The sequence below is a fragment of the Trematomus bernacchii genome, unplaced genomic scaffold (assembly GCF_902827165.1).
Source record: "Trematomus bernacchii unplaced genomic scaffold, fTreBer1.1, whole genome shotgun sequence".
Taxonomy (NCBI): Eukaryota; Metazoa; Chordata; class Actinopteri; order Perciformes; family Nototheniidae; genus Trematomus; species Trematomus bernacchii.
In genome coordinates, this window is record NW_022987732.1 from 877,259 (window position 1) to 887,500 (window position 10,242).

The window sequence follows — 10,242 nt, forward strand, 5'->3', positions numbered from 1 at the left end:
AGCGCATAACAGCCTAATCTCACAGCTACACGGAGGCCAGCGAGAAATGTGTTACTCTGACTGTGTGTGTGTGTGTGTGTGTGTGTGTGTGTGTGTGTGTGTGTGTGTGTGTGTGTGTGTGTGTGTGTGTGTGTGTGTGTCAGGGGAGAATGACTGTGGACAGCTGGCCGGGCCTCTATCTGATGATACACTCAGGACATTATCACTGTGAGCGTTCCCAGTGAAAACACGGAGAGACCTGAGCGCAGCAGAATGGAGGCGAGTGGGTTATTCTACACCTGAGATCAGAGAGGACAACACACACAAACACAGCAACAAGCAGGATCAAGTGAGCACGGGAGAGTATTCATATACAGGGACATCACAACGAGTCCCCAGGAAGGGACCCGTGCAGAGAAGCAAGGTTTCGTAGAGGCCGAATCTTCTGTGTCAGCGATGTGACTCCATTTGGGCCCAAAAATACTTTTGACCATTGACTTACATTGGAAAAGAGACACAGTATTCAGATTGATGTTCCCTTCTCCATAGAGTGGTGCAGGAATGAGTCCTAAAACCCAGAAATATGTTAGCATTTTACCTGTTCTAAAAGTCAAGTTTTTTTTGTGGGTAAAGCATGAAATAAAATCTGTGGTTAGCACAAGCTTACGAGATTTTCCCATTTAGTTTTACGACATAAGACACATCAGTCTGAAGCTTTTTACATGTCTTAAATATGGCAGTTGCTGACAAGTGACTAAAAGAGACGGCCTAACGTCATCACACCAAACATTATCTGCCTTTAGCTTAGCGGTGATAACGTTAAGTCATGTGACCATGATTAATTTCCTTTATAGCATGTTAGCTTTTTACTTCTGAAGTTTGCATTTACACAAAAAAAAAAAATCGTAAATTGGTGTTAACATGTATAGATTGTGCTGCTGTACAAATGTGAACGTTTTCTAAACAAGTTTATTTCCTGTAATATTCCGAAAACTAATGGTAAAATCCTATTGGCTTTTTATCAAGGGACCCCTTGCGATGCTCACTTCCGGGTCGGCCAACAAAAGTACGTCATCACTGCACCGCTCTATGGCATTTGACTAAACTGAGATTGGACGTTAGGTAATGGCGAGGAGGCGGGGTTTAAGGAAAAGGCAGTGGATGCATAAGATCCTAGGTTTCTGGGTATTTCCGCCTCTATTGTGATTCCTGTTCTCTTTATCATCCGTGCCTCACACTCACACAGCTGGATTTCAGCTTAAACGAAACAAAAGCAACAGGAAAAAGCATCAAATGCTCATGCAGCTGTAAAAAAAAAAAACACCAGGTTGTCTTGTTTATAAATCATTGGCCCGTTTATTGTGTGGAACATTTGGCAGTCATTGGTTTAGACAGAAATAAAATCTCTTGGACCGACAGCAGAGCTTTGGCAGCAAACATCAACCTTCAAACAGTCTCCCCCTGCAGCAGAGTAACCCTCTTACACCACTCGGATGTTTGGGTTTGGATTATTACAGAAATAAGAAAGGTGAGCCCCTTCCAGACCGGGGGTTAACTTGAACCCAAGCGCCTCACACACAGCTTTACAGATGATTAACAATCAATACTGCCTGGACCATATCAACTCTTTCTTTACTACAACACTGTTGTAACAAACACTTCCGGGCTTTTCTGGGAAACATCAATGCTCACACAGCCTTCAGGAATGGATTGTCAAACATATTCAATATTCTCGGAAAGACCGTCGTCACATGGCACAGGCTGCGGTAGAAAAACTGCATATTGCTAATGGAAGACTAATACATCCGTACTGTATGAGCTACAGTCAAATATGTGCAGCTCCCACATAAGGAGAGACACTATTAGGAGTCAGCGTAAAGGTCAGAGTTCACACGGTTGGAGGAAGACCCCGCAAGTAGCACCACAGCCCCCCCCCCCACCCTGACACATCTACAGTAACACACCGCTGAAATGTACAGTGGGGGACATTTAGGATTAAAAAGCTGAGTTCTGGTTGAACGTCGTCAAACAAAAGCGTACAAATAAATGAAACATTCCAAGGTCTTGTTTTGAAGCTGCCCTGTTTGGTTTTCCCTCTTCTTAAGAGAAAAGATGTGAGGAAAATATTTGTTTCTGCTGCACAAAGAAACTGGTAAATCATCACTTCAGCCTATTTGAACCTCAAAATAAAAGCTGGCAACAAAGATCTTGTTTAAACTGCACATAACATTGATGGAAAAAGAGTCGAGGTGCTGCCCCCTGCCTGTCACTACGAGAAAAACATACAATAAAACATTATATACAAATAAAGAGGATGGGCTTAAACATCCTTATAAAAACTATCTCATACAAAATAAAGCAACAAAAATAGACCTGTGTAGAAAATACATTTTTAAAAAGGGAGAGTGAGTGAATCCTCAAAGTAGCTGTGCAGTAGGAAAACAAAACGAAAAAAAGGATTATCAACTAAACCCTCTAACTGGCATAGACACACACACACACACACACAGACAGGAGTTAGTTGTGTACTCATACATTGCACATTTCCGAGTACATGTGGATGAACATAAGCTGGCTCTGTTTCCCTTTCCGTTTTTTTTTTACGAGAGTGTGTGTGTATGGATTTACACGGAGAATATAAATGAAGTTGTAACAGAGGAATGTGCGAGTGTGTGGCAGTAATTGGAGTGGAATGAACCGTAGTGGCTTCAATGCTAGGAATGCTCCATGTGTGTGTGTGTTGTTTTGTGGTTATTTGCATGTCAATACTGCGGTTGGTACTTGGGGAAAAAGTAGAGGTTTTTGCACAAAGAGCTGGTGAACTCCGACATCTCTTTGCAGCGGTGGTGGCGGGTGCCCGGGGCGTAACCCTCCCGCTCCTTAATACGCCCGTTCACCTGGAGAAATCAGAAACACAGGATTACTAAAGTTGTAGGAGATAAAACGCTTATTTAGTCTGAGTTTATTATTGCTTTTATTATCGTTATTTGTTCACAACACACATTTGTAATTGTTCAATTCCGGGAATTGTCACCTGGATGAAGTTAATGGTCTTCTACTGTAGAAATGTCTTTATATATATATTTCTATCTATCAATCTTTATATGTATCTATCTATCAATCTTTATATGCTCCTACCTACCCACTCACCTAACCACCTACCTACCTACCTACCCATCTACCTACCTACCTACCTACCCACCCACCTACCTACCTACCTACCCACCTACCTACCCATCTACCTACCTACCCACCTACCTACCCACCTACCTACCCACCTACCTACCTACCTACCTACCTACCTACCCACCTACCCACCTACCTACCTACCTACCCACCCATCTATCTACCTACCTACCTACCTACCTACCTATCCATCCATCCATCCATCCATCTATCTACCTACCTACCTATCCATCCATCCATCCATCTACCTACCTACCTACCTATCCATCCATCCATCTATCTACCTACCTACCTACCTACCTCATCTTAATCTACTAAGGAGAAAATAAATGTGACAATAAGGGAAAACTGAGCAAACATAACTTGAAAACCAAACCAATCAGTAGACAACAAATCAATAAAAACAAACCAATAATAAGAAAAGGAAGCACTAAGAAACATATACTCAAGATATAACTAGACATTGTGAATTGAATCTGATGATACGTTCAATGTAAATGTAAATATGTGAGTGCAGGGGATCTGTTAGCTCACCTGCACCAGGATGTCTGCCAGGTGAGTGTCTCTGGCGTTGAGGCGCAGGGAGGAGTTCAGCTCCTGAATGAACCACGACCCTCTCTTCGTGTTCCTCATGGCTGCCGTGCCTTCAGGGGGGAGAGATCACACGATAGAGGGTTAATGTACCGAGAGGAGACGCAGAGAGAAAGAAGGTGGGGTCTGGGATTTACACAAAGTCAAAAAACATCTTATACAACAACAGTTCAATCTCCCTTAGACTAAAATTGAGGAAGACAGAGATGAAGGGAAAGTTTATGAACTAAAACCATTGTGACACATTTCCTTTGTTCTTACTCTAACACTTTCAGACTCGCAAAGTACAGATTTTTTGAAAGTTGAGGTTTTACTCCACATATTCTTCTTAGTAGTCATTTTATAGCTTTAAGTGTTTAACCCCTAGAGATGTTGACTTCACCAAAGGCAGGGGTGTCCAGACTAAGCGGCCCGCAGCACATTCTAAAAGTATAATTGAATATGGCCCACACATGAAACTTGTGCTCTTATATTGTACTTCTTAAATATATCTAAACATATATTACACAGTAGTATTCATGTGTTAGTAAGCCCAATGTTCAAATACATTCAGTCAATTAAAGTTGGAAACATTTTCTAACATATCTAAGTTGATAAGAAAAAAGCCCAATAACTTATTTGCATAACAAGTTTGAAATGTAAAAAAATCTGCCCCTTCCTTCAGACTTCCTTATAGAGCCCCTCCTCCAACACACACGAACGCGCACATGACCAATGAGGGCACGAGATAAGTTTGTGCACGAGATGGAAGGCTGACAGGCAGGTAGGCCATCCAGTTATTTTAGCCGGGCCGGCTCAGATGATTGGTCGTGCTTTCTACAGCGCCACGGCTTCCACTGATGACATTTTTTGTATGTATTTATTGTCAAAGCATTTAATGTATTCATTGCTATCGGGATGTTAAGAGCATTCCATGGAATATAACAAAAAGTGTTTCTGAAGTGAATTACCTACCCCACCTTTAAGTTAACTTATGAGGCAACATACCTCACCTCTAGAGAGCGGCCCAGCCCTTCCTATATTCTTCTGTACCTAACCTGACTTAAGGCGATTTATGAGTCTTAGTGCGCCTCTGAAGTCACAAAAGGCTTGAAACAATTGTTCCCATATTTAAATTGAATTAAAAAAACACTTTGCACACTTTTTTCATGTAAATAGTAACTCATGTTTATATTTTTCATGTAGTAGTTGAGTTGTTTTATATTGTGAAATCTACAGATTGATATTTCCTTTATGTGCAATGACTTGTTAGCATGCTATTGTAACAAGTAGGACTCCACAAGACATTTAAACAGACTTTAATGACTAAAAGAAAATCAGTGGCGTTCCCCATAAAACACCAATATTCTCTCATATTTAGTTTTGTTGCAGAACCTGTGCAGATCGCACGCCTCACTGGTAGAAATTCAACACGATGGTTTGTTACTGCTGGTTGAAATGTTGCTTCAGTAAATAAAAACACTGCTTCTTTGAACAGCAGTTCAGATGACTAACACAGACATGAGTCATGACACAACATTATATTGTTGCATCGACTCAGTTGTGAGAAATCAATATTTTACCTCCTTGTGTCTATCTGATCAAATGTTATATGTTGCTGCGTGTACCTTTGAAGTTCTTAACAAATAATCTGAGGGGAATTTCTTGTGTGTTTTTAACTTGTGATGTGTCATTTTGTAAAGCACTTTGAGCTGCATGTGTTGTATGAAAAGTGCTACAGTGTATACAGGGTATGTGCAGGAATCCTGAAGTCAAATGTAAAACCTTTTAAGACCTTTTTTAAGACCCTTTCCATTAGGGCTGTGCAATTAATCGTATTTTAATCGCAATTACGATTTTGGCCTGCCACAATTACGAAAACAACATAATCGAAAAAAACAATTATTTTGCTTTGCTAGGTTGTGACAGTGCACTGCAACATATTTGATCTAATTAATTTTGGTCTCATTTATTTGTATTTATCATATTTATATATGTTTAGTAGCTTGGGGAAGTGTGCTCCAAAATATTTGTTGATCTTGTTTATTGGTATTTATTATTTTGATATTATTTATTTAAATGTATCATTTATTTTTGTATTGGTTTTTCAGTTGAATTATACGTTCAGGGAAATCAACAGTTAAAAAGATACTGTTCAAATTATTATTTGTATTTGTTTTAAAGTTCAATAAATTGATTTTTTCAAAGTCAATGAATAATCGTATTTAATCGTGATATCAATTATTGACCCAAATAATCGTGATTATGATTTTTGCCATAATCGCACAGCCCTACTTTCCATACATTTAAAGACCTCATCTCCACTTTGAGTTCTAACCGGTTACCTTGGCGACACACTTGACCTCACATTGACTATATACAGTATTGATTGTCCTTCCTCCTTATCTTCCAACCATTTGGACGCAGACTTGCATTTCCCCATAACGATGTTGTTTAACAACCGGCGTAAACGGACCTTCGCGCGCTATCAAGCAGTGAGCGTGCGATGTCCTGTTCAGATGACGTCCAATCCAACGGGATGCCATAAATAAACTACACAGAATCACACTACACACCTACGCAATGATTACATTCAGGCAGACTGTAGAATACAACCTCTTTGGAAAATGTATATACTTATTGAAAACAAGCTACAAAATGTAATACCTTGGAAAATGCCGTTTAATACTTTTTAATAGCCTTCATTTTTGCTAAATTGATTTATCAACTTTTAATACTTTTTAAGACCCCGCGGACACCCTGTATATAAATAAAGCTTTATTATTATTATTATTATGAATCCAGCCCAGAATATCAAAAGGGACAGACTTACAAATGCTCTGACCTTTAAGCGATGCGTAGCCACAGATCATGTCAGAGCGCTGGGGCAGTTTGATCCTCCCCAGCCCCCCCCTCTGCCTGGAGGAGGCGTCCCCCTCCCTGCCAGCGTCTCTCTGCTCACAGCTGGGGGAGCAGGTCCTCATCGGGCCGTCAATCTGCTCCACGCCACAGTCCATCTCCTCTGGAACACAAGATTCTTACTTTTTAACATTTTTTATTCACCTAAACTTTGTATTTGTGCTATTGTTATAGACTTGGTGTAGGAGCCATTTTATGGGTGTTGTTGGCATCAGTGGCGGTTCTAGATCAATTTTACTGGGGGGGCTGCGGCCAGTCATTTCATGAGAGGGGCACAATAAAAGCGGGTTAAAAAGACAAAGACAGTATAAAGTAATAGTGTAAAATAAACATAAAATACAGTAATTAGGCGCTTTCACACTAAGTACTTTGCCGTACTTAGTTCATGAGAACTTAGTTCATCAGAACTCTTTAGTTCTGATGAACTAAGTACAGATCGCGTTCACACCGGAATAAGTCCCTGAGAGAGGATTAGGCAAATGAAGCTGCTGACCACTTCTTCTTCTTCTGCTTTGGGTTTACTGGCAGGCCGCAAACAACTTGACGGCGTATACTGCCACCCGAAGTCCCCGGCCGGAAGTCCCCGGAGTTGAGGACTGGCTTCAGTTGAAGCTGCTGGGACTCCCAGCAGCTTCTACTGAAGCCTTCCGAGTAAATCACCAGAACGCCGACATCTCCACCGCTCCCATGTTTTCTTTTGTGTTGCCATAAGTTAGTCTCTCTCCGTTGGTGTACTGGGCTAATGCTAATGCTAATAATGTTAATTAAAAATGGTACAGACAAGTGCATGCAGTTTGCTTTTCAAACTGGGACAAGAAAACAGCGGAGAAGTAGCGGGGCAGAAACCCTCCTTTTTACGCAGCGGTCCAGACATAGACATCAAACGGCAAAACATATTCAGTGTGCAGTTCCTTTGGCATTAGGGCAGGGATATCTAGATACTTTCCAAGGTTTGACATAATGAATTGTGCTACTTTTAAAGCAAGCTACGATGTTTTCAAATCTGTAATTAAAAAGGTCCGCAAAAACGCTATCGACCAATCAGATTGCTTGATTTGACTTGTCCGTTTTATAAATATCATTACATTTCGTCCGTTTCGAAACTAACTAATAACAAAGCTTAAGATGGAAACATTTAAGGTTGACTTCGACCTCCGGGGGGGGGGGGTCTTACTATGGAGGAGTGGATTGAGCAGTGCCTATCTCCAGAAAAAAAAGCACCTAAACGACGACATGCAGAGCTGCGTGAAGAGCAGGTAGACCAACTGGTAAAGTACCACCATTCAAAAGCTTTCTGATGCGGGTCTTGAAACAAAGCAGTCGGACCGAACCACGCCCCTTAGCTGTGATATAATGAGCATATACCACGGCCTGTCGTGAGCTATTGCTTAAGTATATACATATTTTTCAAGCACACGGCAAGTGTTTCTTTTTGTAAATTATTGAGTGTTCTTGCATTTTAATGTGTGAGTTTTTTTATACCTCGGGACTGTGGGAAACCGTATTTTGATCTTTCTGTGTGTACAAACATATTTTGAAATTGACAATAAAGTTGACTTTGACTTGACTATTGTCCTGCGATTTATTGAAGACTACATCTATGACGTGTTAGGACACTGTCCTCAGCATCTGGAGATGTGTGGATGATGGACAGATGTGTCAGTCGTCACCTGTCCCAGAGGTCAGGAGGGCGACAGGAGACAACATCTGGACATGCTGAGGGACAGCCTGGAAACTGTCCTCTCACTAACAGCACAACGTCTAATTATATTGCAGGGGGTCTAACCAATTTATTTATTTTTATTTTAATCGTGTATTTGGTAGGGACATTGCACATTAATGAACACTTAAAACAATAAATGTGCCAAGCGTAAATATGCCGGATTTAGCGTTGAGCTACTTTCCATCCGCAATCCCTCACATAAAACATTTAAGAACATGACATTTACAAACACAGCAAATACAAATACATGAAATGCTAGAAAAGTGCAAAAGAGCAAGAGCAGAATAGAGTGCCGCAGTGACGCGTCCTAAAACCGGAAGTAGGGAGGCTGTGGCTCAGTGGTTAGTGTGCTGGACTTCGAATCAGGGGATCAGGATCAGGATCAGGATAGCAAGTTTAAGTCCCACAGCATGTCGTTGTGTCCCTGAGACACTTCACCCCAAATTGCTCCTGTGGGGATTGTCCACAGTACTGAATGTATGTAAGTCGCTTTGGATAAAAGCGTCTAACAAATGACATGTAATCAATAAGTAAGTTCATAACTCTAATCGATAGATTTATGATCGATAGATTTATTATTCGAAAATTATAAAAGTAGGGTAGACATGTGGAGATTATCCGACTGAACAAAACGTGATCCGTCTCTTAAATGTGTGTCAACCACAGACCTTATTTCCAGCTATTTCCCAAAATCCTATGGAGAAATTCCATTGCTTTTTTACATTACATGACATGTCACTTGTTAGACGCTTTTATCCAAAGCGACTTACATACTCAATACTGTGGGCAATCCCCACAGGAGCAATTTGGGGTGAAGTGTCTCAGGGACACAACGACATGCTGACTGCAGTGGGGTTTGAACCTGTGCTCCCCTGATCCGAACTCCAATGCACAATCCACTGCGCCACACGCCTCCTACGCTTTTTTGTCGAAGGAACCGGAAGGAGCCCATACGCAGCTTACTTCCGGGTTTTAGGACGCGTCACTGCACCTCTCTATACCCAAGTATTTATGACATGGCAATACAATATAGCAGCATAGATACATAAAGTGCAAGAGAAGATACCCCTGTATTAAAGTGCATTTAGTGGTGATCGCACGTCTGTTTGTTTCTCAGACATTTGATAGAAGTTGCCTTAACACACGCCATTATCCATATCTTTACTTATTTGATTTGATTTGCATGTGCTTCCCTGTTTATTTCAGAATCAGAATTAAATAGGTTTACACATACGAGGAATTTGCTTTGGTATATGTGATGCATGCAAAGACGCGGAAAGAAGAATACGTAGCTAAACTACATCAAATGACGGTTATAACATCTATTTCAAACATTGATTTTAAGACTTTTATAACAAATTAACAATATTTAGACAACATGTGTAAAAACTGAATGAACGCACAAGACATAACAGAGGGCACCACAACACCGAGGCAGCAATCAGGCAGCGCCATCTAATGTGTGTTTATTTAATATCCACTACTCTGTTATCTGCACCGTCCCTTTCCTTTAGCAACCATTTCCCCACTATGATATGAATAAAGGACTTCTCATTCGGTTTATAGATTAGTGCAACGTGTAAGGCTGCACCATATTGGAAAGAACTTAGATTCCAATTTATGTTTAATGCAATAACTATTGAATGAAATAATAAAAGTATCCGTTTTAGTCAAAATCCTTCTTGTATTTCCATTAAACTGATATTTTTTGCTACCAAATCTGCCTTTTTGGGTGTTTTTTGTGATCATCGAAGCTCTCCAATTTACGTTTGAGGACTAGCGGGACTGGCTTTGATCGTTTGTTAAAATGTATCACTGATGATTACAAGTTGTGGTTCAGTGTGCAGCACATTTCACTCAGTAGA

General features: G+C 40.6%; 1 protein-coding gene across 3 annotated transcripts in view; it reads right to left on the reverse strand.

The window, feature by feature from the left end:
• Positions 1-1,312: 1,312 nt before the first annotated feature.
• casp2 (caspase 2, apoptosis-related cysteine peptidase) overlaps positions 1,313-10,242 on the reverse strand; it is a 19,696-nt gene continuing 10,766 nt past the window's right edge. For 2 of the 3 annotated variants that reach the window (XM_034145712.1, XM_034145710.1), the window contains 3 exons: positions 6,569-6,757; positions 3,700-3,809; positions 1,313-2,876 (listed from right to left, as the gene is read on the reverse strand). In XM_034145712.1, the coding sequence (XP_034001603.1) occupies positions 2,742-2,876; positions 3,700-3,809; positions 6,569-6,757 (434 nt within the window). In that variant the 3' untranslated portion in view covers positions 1,313-2,741. The remainder of the gene's footprint in view (positions 2,877-3,699; positions 3,810-6,568; positions 6,758-10,242) is intronic. The other variant, XM_034145711.1, reaches the window with a different exon arrangement.